At 35.4% G+C, this 17,898-nt stretch overlaps 1 protein-coding gene across 10 annotated transcripts in view; it reads left to right on the forward strand.

Annotated features, from left to right (window-relative positions):
- Positions 1–17,898, forward strand: part of EPHA5 (EPH receptor A5) — a 343,064-nt gene that overhangs the window by 304,964 nt on the left and 20,202 nt on the right. For all 10 annotated transcript variants that reach the window (XM_006727005.3, XM_006727007.3, XM_006727006.3 and 7 more), the window contains 3 exons: positions 8,950–9,011; positions 10,657–10,866; positions 13,504–13,653. In XM_006727005.3, the coding sequence (XP_006727068.2) occupies positions 8,950–9,011; positions 10,657–10,866; positions 13,504–13,653 (422 nt within the window). The remainder of the gene's footprint in view (positions 1–8,949; positions 9,012–10,656; positions 10,867–13,503; positions 13,654–17,898) is intronic.

Below are 17,898 nucleotides of genomic sequence, written 5' to 3' on the forward strand. Positions count from 1 at the left end.
AGAGAGTTGTTGCTCTTCTTTTCTTCAATCTCCTGGTGAGTTTGTAGGTGTTCAGAATGGTTTGATCCCTATCCAGCTGAATTCCTGAGAGGAGACGAAATCCAGGTCTCCTACTCCTCCGCCATCTTGCTCCGCCCCCCTAGAGTATTTCATTCTATCTTATAAAGTCACTTCCATTTTACAGCCTCTTATTATATATTATCCAGGGATATTTCTGACAATCTTCAAACTAGCCTTCCCACTTTTGTCTTTTCTTACATTAGCCCATTCCATACATATTGTCCCAAGGTAGATTTTACTAAATCACTGCTTTCCTCTGATGCTTCATCACCAAACAAGCAAACAAATGAAGCAAAATATATGTACTTTGATGCTTAACCCCATATAATTTTGGCTATAACCTCATATTTCACTCTTTCCTTTCCAGAAAAACTCTATCGAGTTCTTGTTCTACCCCTTTGAAATACTTCATTCAGCCCTAGAATGTCCTCTCCACTTTCCTTGGCTCTACTAGACCTTCAAGATTAATTCAGATGTGGCTTTCTCCATGAGATCAGTGTCATTTATCTTCATTTTTCTTTCTATTCTCAGTGCCCGCCTTGCATACAGGAACCACTAAATAATGTTGAATAGCTCAGTAAAAGAGCTATTCCTCGTTCTACATTTGAATTTAAGCCTCAAAGAGCAGAGGTTTTTCTTGTCTTGCTCACCTGTGTGTTCCTAGATCAGGGCTCAGCATGTGTAGCAATTCATATGTCTGTTGAATGAGTAAATTCTCAGCCAGAGACAATCCTATACACTCTAGTTGCATTTCTCTGCACTTTGTCTTGCTATGCATGATATCATAGTTATCCCTCTACACATTTTATCTTCCTTACTACAAAATGAGCTTCTTGAAACTGATATATGTTTATAGCCCCCCATAGACTCCATCACAGGGCCAGACATTAGGTAATTTAAAAAAAAGACATAAATGATATTAAATGGGTGAATGACTAAATACACTTATGTAAACATTTAAAACTAGTTAGAGTGATATATAGTTTATATTTTATTTTTAAAACCTTATTCTATGAAACCATGGGTGTTTAGAAAAAAAATAAAATTCATATGAAAGAAATTGCTTGAGAATCTTTTCACAAGATCTTGTATGTAACAGTTATTTCTGCTACTAATCATTAACATTACTTTAAGAATTTACTAAGCTTAATTCTCTTTATTATCTCCTTTAATCTGCACAATAATGCTATTGTTTAGACACTAGTATTTGTTCTTATTTTACAGATGGGAAGAATTAACTTTAAAGAGGTTAAATACCTTATCCAGTATCATAAAACTAGCATAGGATAATGCCACATTTTAAAACTTTTACATAACTTCCAAACCCAAGCTCTTAAAGAGTGTACATTACCAATCTCATATTTCATCATTCAGTATACACTTGGCAAACATTTATTCATTCAAAGATATTAACTGATTACCTAATACATACCTATCACTATTAATCAGGATACAGCAGAGATTAAACAGACTGAGTTCCTACCTTTATGAAGTTTACTTTGGGTGGGGAGACAGAAACTAAGTGAATAAATATATTTATAATATATTAAATGAGAAAATAAAGCTAAGTGAGGAAATTAGGGATTACTTTTGTTGAGGGTTGGTGATTTCTATTTTATTTAGTGAAAAACCTCTCTAATAAGGCTTGAATAAAGTGAAGGTGTGGGCCTTACAGATATCTGGGGGCAGAATGTTATAGGAATAAGGACCAGCAAGTCTCAAATGGAACTTATATGTGATGTTCAAGAAATATCAAGGCCATTGTTGCTTCAGTGAAATGGAGAGGAGTCTGGAAAGAACTTAGCTTGGAGATGTAGTAGGAGGATAGAGGGTGCACATTCTTTGGTCCCTGCAAAGACCATCTCTTAATCTGAGCTTCGCAGCCTTTAGAACCAAGATGTGATGGAATCTGGTATCTGTGTTAACAAGATCAATCTGGCTGCCCTGTTAAGTATAGATAGTAAGAGCCAATGTTTAAGTAGGGAAACCCTGGGGAGGTTACTGACATTACTCATACCTCATTATGGATTAGATCAGGGTTCTGATCTAACAAGATGGAGAGTAGTAGTTGAATTCTTTAAACATTTTGAAGACAATCACAGAAAGGCTTCCTGTGATTTAGATATGGAGTGTGAGAAAAAGAGTGGAGTCAACAATAATTATTATTTGTCATCAATTCTTCAAAGAAAGGAATTGCCATTTATGGGGAAAAGGCTAGGAGGATCAGGACTGTGGTTGGTAATCAGTAGTTCAGTTTGGACAACTTACATTTGAGAGGCCTATAAGCATGTAGTGACTGATTTACCTTTAGTCCTGAGACGTAACGAAAATGTTTTGAAGTATGAGTATGCTTGAATTTTACATTGTGCATTTCATATAAGGAAACAAACTCTATGAACCAGTGATAAACCACAATGGAAATAAATATAAGCTGAAGTAGAAATAAAAGCCAGCTCATTAATTCAGTACCTGATTTTCTTGGTTAGGGCATAGAACGAGGTTTAAGAAATATGTATAAAATAATTATTAGCTATTTACAAGTGTGCTTCCTGATAAAAGCTAAATCTTGCTCAAAAAAAAAAAAACTATAGAAACAAAATTTCCTGGTTCAAAGATTGATTATTAGTAAATTAAATGTTGTATTTTTTGGGTTAATTTCATTATTAGTAAAAGAAAGCTGTCAGATTTCTTAATTCTTGGATTCCCCACCTCCTCTGAAAAGTCCATAATTTCTGACTCCATAAGTAATCATCTACCTTCACTAATGTCAGAACAATTCAAATTCATTTCTAATTTGAGAAATGAGCATCTGATGAAAAAGTTTATCAGTGTAAACAATCTGAAATAAAAGGGATATTATAGAATGTTTTGAGCTTCTACTTATAGAGACATTTGGTGTTTTCATGCTCCTGTTTCAGGTAAGGTATATAGACTTTTTACTTTATCATCTTTCCCCAAATTAAAATTATAAAATGTTATAAATGATTTTTCCCTAAGGTGTTAACCGACAACTAAGGACTATAATGGAATTAAAATATGAGTACCCTTCTAATTGTCCATACTTTGTCCTTCCCTCCTTACTCCCTTAATAAGCATTATCTATCCCTGTTCTAAGCACAAGATTCCATTTTCTGGTTGACCATTAACCATTAATAATCGAACCATGATATATGAGTTATCTCAACTTTCCCTTGGGGTCAAAATAAAAGTAATTTCAAACAGCTGCAAGTGTTAGTATGCTAAATGGAATATAACCCAAATAGAATGACAGCGTGAAATAAAACGTAGATATGTAAGTATAAGTACAGGCTTACTTTTAATTATTTACAAGTCTTGTAAAATATTTCTAAGAGAAACCCAGTGACAATTATTCTCCAGTGAATTATGATGCTTCTAAATCAAATGCTCCCTGAGTGGAGCCTTAAGTGGTATCAAGTGTTTATTGATGAGCTAATGGTTTCAGAAAAGCATGTAGTATCAATGCAAATAAAATAAGAGGCCCAGATTTAGCTGCAACTTTTGTGATGTGGCCTAGTTTACTGTTTTTCAAAATTGTATGTGCCTTTGAGGATATTGCTAAAATGCAGAATTTGTTTCAATAGATCAGATTGAGCACTAAGATTATGCATTTCTAATATGCTCCCAGCAGATGATAGCTCTGCCAGCTGTTGGGGCAATGTTCTGAAAAGCAAGGGTCGGATCAACATTCCCCAAAGTTAGTTTCACCTAACTTTGAGATATCTTATGGAAAAGGATTGCTTCACCAGGGGTGGCATATTCTCTCTCTTGGATTTGTGATGGACATTAGCACCAAAAAAAATCACAGAGTAAGGAAACAAACTCAGTATTTTTATTGTAGTAAAATAACCTCACATGTAATATATCTGTCCTTTTACATTTTCAAGTGTGCAGTATAATGTTAATTATAACCACAATGTTGTAGAACTGATCTCCACAACTTTTTTGTCTTGCATAACTGAATCTTTATGCCCACTGAAGAGCAACTCTTCCTCTCTTCCTTCCCCAGCTGCTAACAATTACATTTCTACTTTCTGTTTCTATGGATTTTATTACTTTATATACCTCATCTTAATAGAATCCAAGGCTATTTCACTATAGAATACTTCAGAACACTCAGAACATATATAAGTAATAGTCATATGTAAGGTTATATTATTTACTGAGAGAAGCTAAATTCCTACTGGATCAGCCATTAATGGTTGGATAGTTTGTCATGCCGTAGTCATGAATACCAAGCTTGTATTAACACAAAAGAGTAAATAACTGTGAGATTTTAATATAAAATTTAAACTTTAAAATAAGTATTTTGAAATTATAGGTATCATAGTGTGGAGGAAAGGAAAACAGCTTTATAGTCAGACAGACACAAATTTGATTCCCAACTTTGGTTCTTATGTATTTGCACTCACCAACCCAAGTCATATATTGGATCTTTTTAAGCCTCATTTTTCTTTCTCTGAAAAATGTCTTTTGTAATTCCACTATTATGGAATTTAATAAAATTAAAAATAACATTGTGCCTTGTAAAGAGTGAAAATCCAATAAATCAACAAATTGTAGCTCTTTTATGATTACCAAAACTGAATGATTAAAATATAAGGTTGGTGAGTTCCACAAATAATGTGTTTCTATTACTACTTAGACTCTGCCTGGGCTAGGTCTTTGGTAAATAATATAAAGTAATACAAAAACTCTACTCTGTGATTAGAATCATGTTTCAACATGCTTTATGAGCTCTTTTTATATAGATTTTTGGTAATATGCTTTCAAAATTATTGGCAAATCTATTCTTTGTCTGTACTTTGAGCTGGATAATGGAAAATGATTTATACAGGTTTATTGAATTTACAAGGGTTAGAGTAAGCCACATTAATTATTGCTATGTCATTCTTGCAGGCTAGCAGGACCTGAGACAAAACATAAGCCACACTAAATATAATTAGCATTAAAATGACTCAAGCATTAAAAATAATCGAAGGGGTCCTGAAATGTCTTATTCTTGTCAACAAAAGAAAATCATGCTTGTTTGCAAACATTCATTTTAATTGCCTTTCTCCCATTTTCTAAAATGTGAGAAGTATTTTAGTTCCCCTATCATACTTCTCAAATATTTTTTGTTATTGACATTACAACCTACACTGTCATAAATAATTAATCTGACTTTTAAAACTAGGTGATGAAATCTTACGGGACAAATGCCAGGTGCCCATTTCCCTAAAAAAGTAATCATTTATTTTTTCTATCCAAATGTATATTATTCAATGTCAATAAGTCTTCTGATCAGTTCATTCTCTTTAGAGTATAAATTTTTTCTTCTAAGCTTAGTAATTTTGGGTTGAATTTAAGGAACAAACTCACCAAAGAAAAAAATGCTTTTACATGGGGATTCTATCCAGTTTCCACTCAATAGACCTTGAATGAGCAGTACTAAATATTTACCTCGGACCCATAATGGTAAAAAAAAAAAAAAAGAGAGAGAGCTCAACAAATTAAAGGGTAGATAAAATGAAGAAATTCTAGAAAAAGAGAATAAGAGAAAACTGAAAGTTTTGTAAGTAGAGCTATAGGGAAGGTGCTGCAATCATAAAGGACTTGGGGTATAGTTGATAATGATGGACAAGAATCAGGTTTCAGTTTGATGGACAAGACATCTACCCATATAGTATGAGCTGAGGGATGCCAATGAGGGAAAGCTAAGACTATATTCTCTGGATATCTCCTGGAAATCAATTCTTCCAATTCCAGTTATACTATGACCGTTCTCCCAGTGGATTTCTGTAAGTGGGACTCAAAGTCAGAATAAAAGAGCTACCTAGGCTGATTCCAGAAAATGTAGGTCTCTTTTAGTTGGATCAGGGCTGATGTTTAGCAGGTAGATACCCTTTGGCTCTATTAGCTGTAAATTTATTTTCACACTTTGTTGGTGTTTGATAAAAAGCTGGTGCCAGGATTACCCATGTGTCCCCTTTATAAGCCTACTCAGCTTCATCCCTGGTTACTTCTGAATTCCTGAAATCAGGCAAATGAAGTGGTGATATCTAGTACAACAGGACATTCCAGGATACTCCAGCATTATGTGTGGTATAACTTCCGATACATAGACACCTGTGCCAAAGCAGGTGTCAAATATTTGGGCTTTCATCCTTGGGGTGGGATATTAGCTGTGGACTTCAAAAAGAAAAGGGGCTTCAATGTTAATGAAAGTCTGAAATGGGCTCTTTGATGTGAGAATGGGACCAAAGGGTCCAAAGCAGAATTTTGTCTATTTTAAAATTTGTCTGAATTAAAATGGGTGTAGCGATATAATTAAAATAAAGTTAAACTACAAGCATTTCTCCTTTCATGAGCTTAGGTTACAATTATACTAAAGAAAAAGAAACATTTATGATCTTTTCTTCTGTTTTGCTGGGACTGGCATTTACAAATACATTATGAATTGTATTTTCTTTTTACTATTGTGGGCCAGTTGGTTTTTTATTTTTTATTTTTTTTAATTTTTTTTTTTTTAAGATTTTATTCATTTGCGAGAGAGAGAATGAGAGACAGAGAGCATGAGAGGGAGGAGGGTCAGAGGGAGAAGCAGACTCCCTGCCTAGCAGGGAGCCTGACGTGGGACTCGATCCCGGGACTCCAGGATCATGACCTGAGCCGAAGGCAGTCGCTTAACCAACTGAGCCACCCAGGCGTCCCCTTTTTTTTTTTTTTTAAAGTAGTTCTTTTTTTTTTTTTTAAAGATTTTATTTATTTATTTAAGAGAGAATGAGATAGAGAGAGAGCATGAGAGGGGGGAGGGTCAGAGGGAGAAGCAGACTCCCCGCTGAGAAGGGAGCCTGACGTGGGACTCGATCCCGGGACTCCGGGATCATGACCTGAGCCGAAGGCAGTCGCTTAACCAACTGAGCCACCCAGGCGCCCCAGGCCAGTCGGTTTTTTAAAAAAGTATTTCCCAACTCATCTCCTATCACTTCTGGATTGACAAAGTGAAAATCCAGGGCTCTAGCCATAGTTGAACTTGACGGGTTCTTTCATGACCAGATGCCTGGGCACATGCTGTCCCTTTTTCCTGGGATATCTGTCACCTTTTATTACATGAGTAATACCCCTGCAACCTTCAAGGTTCAGATCAGATGACATCCCTACCTCCAGTGCTCATTCTCTGCACCTGTGGTGTTTCACCTAATGTAGGCATCTACAAACATATGCCTAATGAATTATTTCAGACAAACTTCTAAAATTACTTTTATAAACACTTCAGACAAACTTACTTTTTTATTGTTATGTTAATCCCCATACATTACATCATTAGTTTTTGATGTAGTGTTCCATGATTCATTGTTTGCATATAACACCCAGTGCTCCATGCAGAATGTGCCCTCCTTAATACCCACCACCAGGCTAACCCATCCTCCCACCCCCTCCCCTCTAGAACCCTCAGTTTGTTTCTCAGAGTCCATAGTCTCTCATGGTTCGTCAGACAAACTTTTAAAATTACTTTTATAAACATTAAAAAGGAGGAGAGAAACGTGTCTGGCTTTGTAATATACTCATCACATCTATTAAAAGAATATTCCTTCTGAAGTATTTTTTAAAACAATAATTATCTGAGTAAGAAATTAGACAGTCCTACCTTTTTATTTGAAATAGTTTCAAGTGATCTTGATCTTGAGATAAAAATCTTTTTGTCTTCCCAGTTATTACTTTTTTGCATGTAATTGTCTAACTTTTTATAGCTTTATTTGCGCTTCTAGATAGTGTTGTATGAATACATATGCAGGTTCGAATTCTATGACTTGAATTAATCACTTCTCTTTTTTTTTTTTTAAGATTGTATTTATTTATTTGACAGAGAGAGAATGAGAGAGCACATGAGAGGGGGGAGGGTCAGAGGGAGAAGCAGACTCCCTGCCGAGCAGGGAGCCCGATGTGGGACTCGATCCAGGGACTCAAGGATCATGACCTGAGCCCAAGGCAGTCGCTTAACCAACTGAGCCACCCAGGTGCCCCAGAATTAATCACTTCTTAAGAAAAATACAGATGTCCTTCTGGAGAATGCCATTACATTAATTATAATCCATTTCCTGATTGCATGAACATTGTTTCCCCTCCTAATACATAAAGTTTAAACAAACCTATGAGATAGATTTTTCTGACATAAGGTCTCTTTTTACTTACCTCAAAATACTTTAAATTAATACAAATTTTGTGTAACATGGGATTCAAAGCCAGGCAGTGTGACTCTGGAGTCTGTCCAGCTAAGCTCTAGCTTATATTTCTGCATCAGACATGAAAGGGGGAGGAAACAATGATTGCAAGAGAAGTTTCCAGAGAGCAAAAGGAATTAGAACAGAGTTTTGAAGAATGAAAAAATTTGGATGTGTGTGACAGAGAAGGAAAAGGGAGGTAATCATGAGGAAAGGAGTTACAGGAATATAGAAAGAAAGTTAGGAAAATACAACATATATTCATAAGTAGTGCAGTTCAGTGAGATAGGAGTTTTTGTTCAGAATTGTGGGAAAGATAATACGTTCACAGTGCTTTGCTGGATATTATTTGGTACATTACACTCTTACCGCTATTAAAATAAGATGCATCCTTAAACTCATTTTGACATAAATTAATTTTAATATTGAAAATTATGTATTATTATATCTTAAATGTCAATGTTATTATTCTTCTGATACTTTCTTCTCACTGGCCCCACCCATTACAGTAAGATACCATCATGTTGTGAATTTACTTGCTACTAGAAAAGAACACTTTTTAAAAGAATATATGCAGTTTGGACAAAAATAAAACTTTCTAGTAAACATTTTCTAGATAAGTATGGAAAATCAAAAAGTTGCAGTTCATACCACTGTTTCTTTTCAGGCAAACCAGTGATGATAGTGACAGAGTACATGGAAAATGGATCTTTAGATACATTTTTAAAGGTAGGTTTGAAATACATTTATTTTTTTTTAAGATTTTATTTATTCATTTATTTGAGAGAGTGAGAGAGAGCACATGAGAGGCGGGAAGGTCAGAGGGAGAAGCAGACTCCCTGCCGAGCAGGGAGCCCGATGCGGGACTCGATCCCGGGACTCCAGGATCATGACCTGAGCCGAAGGCAGTCGCTTAACCAACTGAGCCACCCAGGCGCCCCTGAAATACATTTAATTATTCAAAGTGTTGTTTGTATGTTGACTATGATGTTGAAGTTGAAATTGAGCCACTTTAAAGCAGAACTTTTAAATCGATAGAAATATCTGGAGTCAGAATAGTTATACTTCAAAAAATAAAGTTTGGTTTATAAATTGTCCTTTTCAGAAACTTAAACAAATCTAAATCGTATGTCCCTACAGTTTTATTTAAGTGTTTGTTAATTTGCCTCCAAAAAAATGAAAGAAAGAGGGGATAAAGGAAGGGAGAAAAAAAAAAAAGAAAAGAAGGACAGAAGGAAAGAAAAGGAAAGGGGGAAAAAAAAGAAGCTTTTTTACAAGAACCTAACTTTCTCAGAGTATATAATATCAGGCAGAGCAAGGAAAAAATGTGTAAAAGGTCCATGCAAATCATCTGTGTTGATGAAGGGGTCAGATAGGCTCATAACCCATCTGAGAGTCAGCCACTCTTGTACAAGAGGAATGGTCATGTAGTAATAGACAATATCACTAATGCTGTCAGATCTTCTGGGTTGCAGGAAAAGATTCTTTTTATGTGCAAGTGTCCAAATTTTAATTGTTGGTAACTCCCTGTATTACTAAATAGCTTGTGCCAGACAATGTAACATATTTGCAGGCCTGATTAAACCCATAGCCTGTTACTTCTTCACATTTCATGTGGCGACTACTACTATTGATTAGGCGAGGTGATAAGATAATGGCCTTTCTGAGGATTATTCCAGGGGCCTGTGCATTGATGACAGCAGTCTACTGACAAGGCCAAGTTTTCTTCTAATCTCCAGCCTCTACCAGATTTTGTTACCAAATATCTTATACATATCTTCAAGTTCTCTAGTCTCCTAAGGCCATATCATTCCTATATTTCAAAATAATCATTAGTTGGGTCTTATGCTGTGTGTGTCTGTGCTAAATCCAGTGCCCTTGACAAAGACAGCAAGCTGCCAAGAAACACTAACGATGTCCTGGTCATTGCTCCGTCCTCTTCCTCCCATGTGCTCCTGAATAATCTCTTTTATCTCCTCCAGTCACTTCTTTTTTACCCCAATATGCCCATCCAGCTGGCTTATCTCAGAGCTCCTCAAAAAAGGTACAGTGTTCATCTAAGGCAAGCACTAGGTTGGAGAGATGAACATACTCCTCTGTTGAGTGAGAATAAAGGAGTTACAATGCTAGTTAGGGCAACTAACTGAAATTTTTGACAAGGGCTTTCAAAGCCTTGATCGGCTTTGACCAAGCAGAGGACTGATCCATATTACAAAGTTAATGATATATTTCATAACTTTTTTCCATTCTCCCTCAGATACAAATTGCATATGAAGTTGGTGAGAGTATTAATTTGGGGCTTGAAGACAGATCCTTTCAAATTTCCCCCAGTGATTGTTGTTGCTGGATTAATATTTCTGCATCATTTTAATAGAAAAATGATGGGCAATTCACCGTGATTCAGCTTGTTGGCATGCTGAGAGGCATCGCTGCAGGAATGAAGTACCTTTCCGACATGGGCTACGTGCATAGAGACCTTGCTGCCAGAAACATCTTAATCAACAGTAACCTTGTGTGCAAAGTGTCTGACTTTGGACTTTCCAGGGTGCTGGAAGATGATCCTGAGGCAGCCTACACCACGAGGGTAAGATCTAACAGAATGCATTTCTGAAACACATGGGGCACAATAACTCATTTTTTTCCTACAGATACTGAAAACAAAAACTTTGAGTTCAAAGTGAATACAACAATATAAAAATTATTCAGAGCTTTAAATGTAAAAGAGAAAGTTAAAGATTCTCCTATATTAAAAGCAATTAATATTATATATATATGAATATATAAACATGAATAACATTATTGGGTAACTTAAACTCTCTGCACTATAGTGTCTTCATTTGTAAAACAAATACAGAAATATGTAAACCTACCTTTTAAGGGCTCATATGATAGGAAATAAAAGAACTATTCCTTCAAAAAGTTTTGATTTACTGGAGGTATTTTAATGCCTAATTACTTGCCTGACATGCTATATTAACTGTTAAGCCCACATCTATGGAAAATTGGTCACTAACTCATGTTGTCATAATTAGCATAAATCAACATCCTTTTCCAGCAAAATAATTGCTTCCTGAAACGATATGGTATGTATCCGACAATTCTTTCTGTGGAAAACTGTGGGTATTGGTACAGCAGAATTTTCTGAGCAGTCTATGTAGTGTACCTTTTGAGTGTGAATCCCTTATGAGACACTGTATTTGTTTAATTCTAAATCTTTTCAATGTCAAGATAATATGAAGTTAGATATCCTTAATGTTCCAACTCCTTGTGAAGCTAGAAATATTTATTACTGTATCTTTTTCACTATAAGATTTGGTTTACTTTTGTTTCAATACAGAAGAACACTTCTGGCATCTCACATTCTTAAGATAGATATATTCACATTTGCTTATTTAATTCAATTTAAAAAAATGACTTCTACTCATGGTCTAACAAACTTTTCATAGATTATAAGGCTTTTTTGTTTTTGTTTTTTTCAGTGTTGCTTTGTGACTCATGGATGTTTAGGGACTGTACTATACTAAAAATCAAGAGTAACTTATATAAGCAAACAAAGCCTTCTAATGGTTGGCTTAATAAATCAATAAATTAATTGATGGGATATCCCTCTTCTTCTAGACCTAATTATCATTGTCATTATTTGCCTTAAATGAAACCTTAATTAAGAATTCTCTTAGGATTAAAGTTACACTTAATAAACTTAGCCTAAGCAAGAAGGAGGTTATAGAAAAATCCATTCCCAGTATGATTGGTTGATGTCTTAGTTAAATGCATAAAATAGATTTGTCAAGGTCTGTGTCAATGTATCATGCTGGGGAGGGGGGAAAGAAAGGAGAGGGGAGGCAGAGTTCCCGAGACCTTCAAGACTTACTCCTCTGAAACGAGTCATGATAGCAGTTTGTGGGAAATCCTTATACTGAGAGATGAGAAGATAAGGGAACTTCAGATAATTGTGACGTCATATATTGTGGTCAGAGGACCAGAAGAAAAATTCTAGGCTGAAGTCTGAAGTAATCAACAAACTACAATTTTAAGAAAAATAGTGATAATACGTTATAGATATCACAATGACACATAGCCATACCTAATGATGTGAACTTACCTATGAATATTTAATTAACAAAAGTATGTATCAGGAAAGTCTTCTTAAAGTGGTGTTGCCATATGTATAAGGGACAAATAATTTAAACATAGTTTGAATAGTTCAAATTAACCCCAGCTCACAGAGCAACTTCAAGCATTACATCAAACTTTTATTTCCTCATGTCTTGAAACTTTGGTTCATAAAGAGCAACTTAAGTCCCACTTCTTCTAATGTATGAATTAAATTATACCCTCTCTGCAAAATGGGAAGGCATAGGCTAATCTTAATCTTTTTTACAAGAAAATATTCAAAGCCTATGCCTTTCCCCCTTAAATATATTTTTGCCTGTGGATGAAATGTTTGGTTTCCTGGGGTTGCCTGCAGGATATAAAAGTGTTTATTTTGTGAACTAAGAGGAAACCTACCAAACCAATTTTTTTTTTTTACCACGTAAAAAACTCCAAACTTGATAATATCATAAGTTTTTCCCCCGCAATCTAATTGCCATAATTTTTAATATGGTTAAATTAAATGAGAGACCTATCTCTTAAGTGAAAACAAAAACAGTCTGTAACAGAACAAACACAAAAATATGTTGGCAGAAAATAAGAGAAGTCAAGTCTAAAAGAAATTGCCCAGTGACGGGGGAAAATATAACTATATCTGATTTTCACACTTGTCTTATTAACTGTTGAACCTCCCAGGGTTTCATTCAGCAATCAAGACTTCCCATTTATAACTCCTATGTTAAAGAAGGAAAAAAAAAAAAAAAAAAAAACGCCCTGGGAATTTGAGTCCTTTACTCTCTGTTAGAGAGTCATGAGTATACCTTATTGATTTGCTGGACTGCCCTCTTTCCCCTCTTCGAGCTGACATCCTGATACTATAATTGAGATGTGGGTCCTGTATGTGTCCCAGTAGTCAAACAGAATTTAAACCAGATTTTCTTCCGGACAGGCAATTAGTAGTCAGTCTACAAGTGCTTACGGGCTGAGATATGTGAAAAGGAGACTGCATGCTGTCAAAGAGATTCACTTAAAAATGCTACATCTCTTTCTAGATCTTTCCAGTGAGGCAGCAATATCCTGAGATTCATTTGAAGTATGTGGGAATTCTTTTATTCTTTTTCAATTTTAGGGAGGCAAAATTCCAATCAGATGGACTGCCCCAGAAGCTATAGCTTTCCGAAAGTTTACCTCTGCCAGTGATGTCTGGAGCTATGGAATCGTGATGTGGGAGGTTGTGTCTTATGGGGAGAGACCCTACTGGGAGATGACCAATCAAGACGTAAGTACGGAACTACTCTCCCTCAAGTTTGGAATGAAATGCTTTGTTCTCTGAGTCAGAACACAGAAAATTTTTTATTTCTCACAATGACAGTTGCCTAAAAAAGTGAAATACTTTGCTTACCCTCTGATCTGTTTGGTTGTTGAAATAGCCTTTATGCAGAAATTCAAAATAAGTTAGTACAAAGGAAAGGAAGTTACTATTACATAAAATCTCAGTCCCTTGCCAGACAGTGTTAGCTGTACTACAGTGACGGTTCACTCATTTTATGTCAGTACCATTTTCAAAGATGAAGAACGAGCCATCAAAGAATGAATATTGACAGCCAAGTTTTTATGATTTGCATTTGATAAAGGCAGCTAATACTCTAAACCGAAAGGATGAATGATATTGATCTAATAGTAGATGCTCTTAGGGGATAAAAAATAATAATCTACATTTCTTTAAATTAAAAAAATGTATGAAGAATTGGATTGTCTCTTTAATTTAGGGAAAAACACAGATTCGTTTTCTTATATAGAAAAATAATTCACACTTAGAATAATAGGATCCTGAAATTAAAGGAACTGTGAAAGAATCTTCTATTCAAGCTCAGAATGTTTATTATGTGATGCCTGACACATGGCTCTTTGGTCTTTGCTTTTGTAGTTTTCCATTGTTAATATTCAATACAGTCCTTCCCATTTTGGATCACATTGAAATTTGATATTTTCCCTTCAGGTAACAACAACAACTATGAAAGCAGCTAACATTTCTTGAACCCTAACTATGTGCCACATACTGTCTTAAGTGTTTTATCAATTACCTCATTACTTCTTTCTAAAACCGGTATATGGAGCAGTCTTAACTCAACAGCATACTGATTTAAAACATTTATTTTTTTCCTCCAATTATTTCTTTCATCCATGCTCTGTAAAATCTCCCACTCCTATGCCTTCAGGGGTTATTAGACAGATACTACAGCTCTTCAGCTGCATTTTGTTGAAACAACAGTTCCATGCCAGTAATTAAGATTCAATTTCAGATATAAAAATTCAAGTCCAGTCTAAATCAAAGTCAATGCCATATCCATTTCAAAGTGGTTCCCACAACTACAGAGCCAGCCTGACCCTCACTACCTAGACTGAGAAGGAAGAATGGTCACGTTTTTGCTCCTCTTCCTCCTCTGTCAAAGTTTGTATCTAGATTTTTCAGAGTTGTCCTTGATGGATATGTAGAAAAGAAAGGGCAAGATTGTTTTTATGTGAGTTTGCTGATGTCTCCTGTGAGTCAGATACCCGAACACTGGTTCTCTAGTGAGGTATGTGTCGGAACTCTTGAGCAGACCCCGGGGAAGACCTTGCTTTGCGGTCACTAGAGGATGAGGATGCACTCAGAGTTCCCAGAGTTCCTCTCACTTGCCACCTTCTCCCAACCTCACGGTCTCTCGCTGTATAGTACACGTGTATATTTCACCCGAGGGAAACTCCTTCTGGTGGGTTGCTCTGCTGTTGTCCCTTCTTTTGGACTATTATTGCAGACTGCTCCAGTCAGCCTGCCTTCGTCAAATTTCTCTGGGTGAGAAACCAGGATCACACTTCAGCTTTTCCAAGAGTTATTTCACAGTGTTCTTCTCTGATAGCAACAGTAAATTTGGCTTAATGCATTCCCACTTCTCAAAAAGCCTACAGCAAGGCAGCCAACCGCCCCTTTTTGTAGTTACCTCAAATTGCTACAATTGGTTTTCTTTGTGTCCCACTCACTTGGCTTTGGGAGGGGTTGCTGACTTATATTTCTCTAAATTTGGGAGAACATAGTATCTATTCTCTTTAACTTTATGATTTTAGGGCTAGGGCTATGGTAAAAAAAAAAAGTATCACTGAACTCTTGTTATATATTTAACAGCTAATCAGAAAGATGCTATTATTATTCCTGTTTTGCAGTTAAGAAACGGAGCTTAGAGAATTTAAATGACTTAAGGTCACAAAAAATAATAAAAGTTACACCAGAAATTTCAACATGATTCTCTAAAATTTGTGTACCAAACTACCACACTGTCTCCGATTGAATCAATGTCTACTTCTTCCCTCTCATTTTCAACCAGTGATCCTAGGTCAGCCTTTTGAAAGAATAGAAAATATCCAACTCAATATATAATGATTACTCTGGATTTTTATAGTCTAAAGGAAGACCACACCTATTTGCTACTTACTATTCTCCAGATAGATGCCAAATACTACCTTGAACTACAGCGTACTTCACAGTTTGGCTTCTAACTTTTCTCAAGGCTTATGTTAATGCCATTCTGTCCTTTAATTTTTGTGGAAGTATTTTATTGTGCCACGCCAGCAAGTTTAGTTTCTTCACTCAAGGAAAATCTTTGTCCCTTATTTGCCTAGTTAACTTCTTCTCAAACTTATGATATTTTGACTTCTCATTCTGTCACTCAGAATTATTAGTCCTTCCCAGCTATGTATCTGACATGTGTCGCATTGTCATCTACATTATTGGCAATTGTACCTGATATAGTTGCAACTGTCACAAATAAAATTATAGACCACAGTAGAACATGATGTTAGGTGAATGCTTATGAGTGTTTCTGTTGATCTTGACTGGGCGTGCTCATGTCCCTGGGGTTGGCTGGTCTCTACTGACACACATTGGCTAATCCATGTGGCCTTCATGTTCCTCTGGAGACCTGCAGACTAGCCTGGATGTGAACTCATCTGTCAAGTGAATGAAGGGCCAGAATGATCCCAATTGTACCTCATTCGGTAACATATCTGCTAAAATCACATTAGCCAATCCCATAATCAGGAGATTGATCCAATCACACGGCCCATAGTGAATGGGCAATATAAAGTTACATGAAGAAGGACATAGAAGCAAGAAGGTACAAAGGATTTGGGACACATATATCTTTCTGATTTCAACCATTTGAGAGTCTTGATATTCCATCAGATAACTTTATTTCAAACTATTTAGAAAAATAAAAGGGAGTGCTGATATAAATTCTCAGGAAATTGTAACAATAAAACCTAGTATTTTGGCTTTGGCTGGGTTGTCCAAGAATCTAGATAAGGTTTACAGGAAATGATTATACAATTGCAGATCTTCCTAAAATGTCTGATTTTAATAAAATGTACAATAAAAGCTATATATTTTCTCAGCAAGTTCACAATCTTTAGTGGGATTTAGTTTCTACATATAGCACTAAGTTTGATATCCTCAATTGCTATCCCAATTTGTATTCAAGAAACATGACAGATCTACTGTATTTGAAAATCATGATCACTGAATATTTCTTTGGAAACAAATTCTCAGAGAGCAAAATAGAAGTACTGATTTGGTGTTTTGAATGATATATCCCATAATCTCTACATTGCAGATACTATCTAATTCTAAAAAGGCTTTGCAACATGAAAATATGACATTACCAAACATGCAGAATATTCTAAATCTCTCAGAGGAGACCTTCCACTATGTCAAGGGGACAGAATGCTGCAGTCGGTTTCTTTTGATTTAGGATTGCTTCTGTCATCACAGAGAAAAAAAAAATAACAACACATAATAAAAATAAACTAGAATGACTAAGATAATTTTAATACCAGACCATAAACTCCGATTCAAGCCTAGGAAGCTAAGATAATATCCTGAAGTCAGTAGAAGCTTCTTTATTTGATAGCAAATATTTTAAATGTCAACATTTTTCTGAACTTAAAATCAAAACCAAAATAAGAAGAGATTTAATTGCATTGCATTTTTATATTTAGTGACAGTGTCTTTCTCTTGTATTTATTGGGAAATGTATGACTATGTAGAATATACTAAGCATGTAGATTACAAAATGTTTTAAAAACTCATTTATCTTTCTCAATCTTCTCATGTTAGAATTATTTTTGTTCTTTTTTTTTTTTTTTTTGACAGTCAGTTTTCTATTACTATTTCTGTTGGCCTAGATCTTACTCTAAGGCAGCAAGAACTTTTGACCCAAAAGGATGTCAACCTACTTTGTACTGGGTGTGCTTCTCATCCTCTTTCTATTCTTTGTTGTAATTTCTGATGGGACAAAAAAAATATCTATATACATCTTTTATTGCTGGACTATTTCATGGTAAAAGAATATTTTATGATAGCACATGGCATGTTATAATTAATTAAAGTATGATGTTTATACCACATAGACAAGAAAATGATACAAATATGTTGTCCCCCTCACCCCCCAAGGAGAGCCAGTTGTTAAATATTTACCAGTACATCACTGAG

The sequence above is a fragment of the Leptonychotes weddellii genome, chromosome 2 (genome assembly GCF_054177405.1).
Source record: "Leptonychotes weddellii isolate Sample4059 chromosome 2, ASM5417740v2, whole genome shotgun sequence".
NCBI classification, from domain to species: Eukaryota; Metazoa; Chordata; class Mammalia; order Carnivora; family Phocidae; genus Leptonychotes; species Leptonychotes weddellii.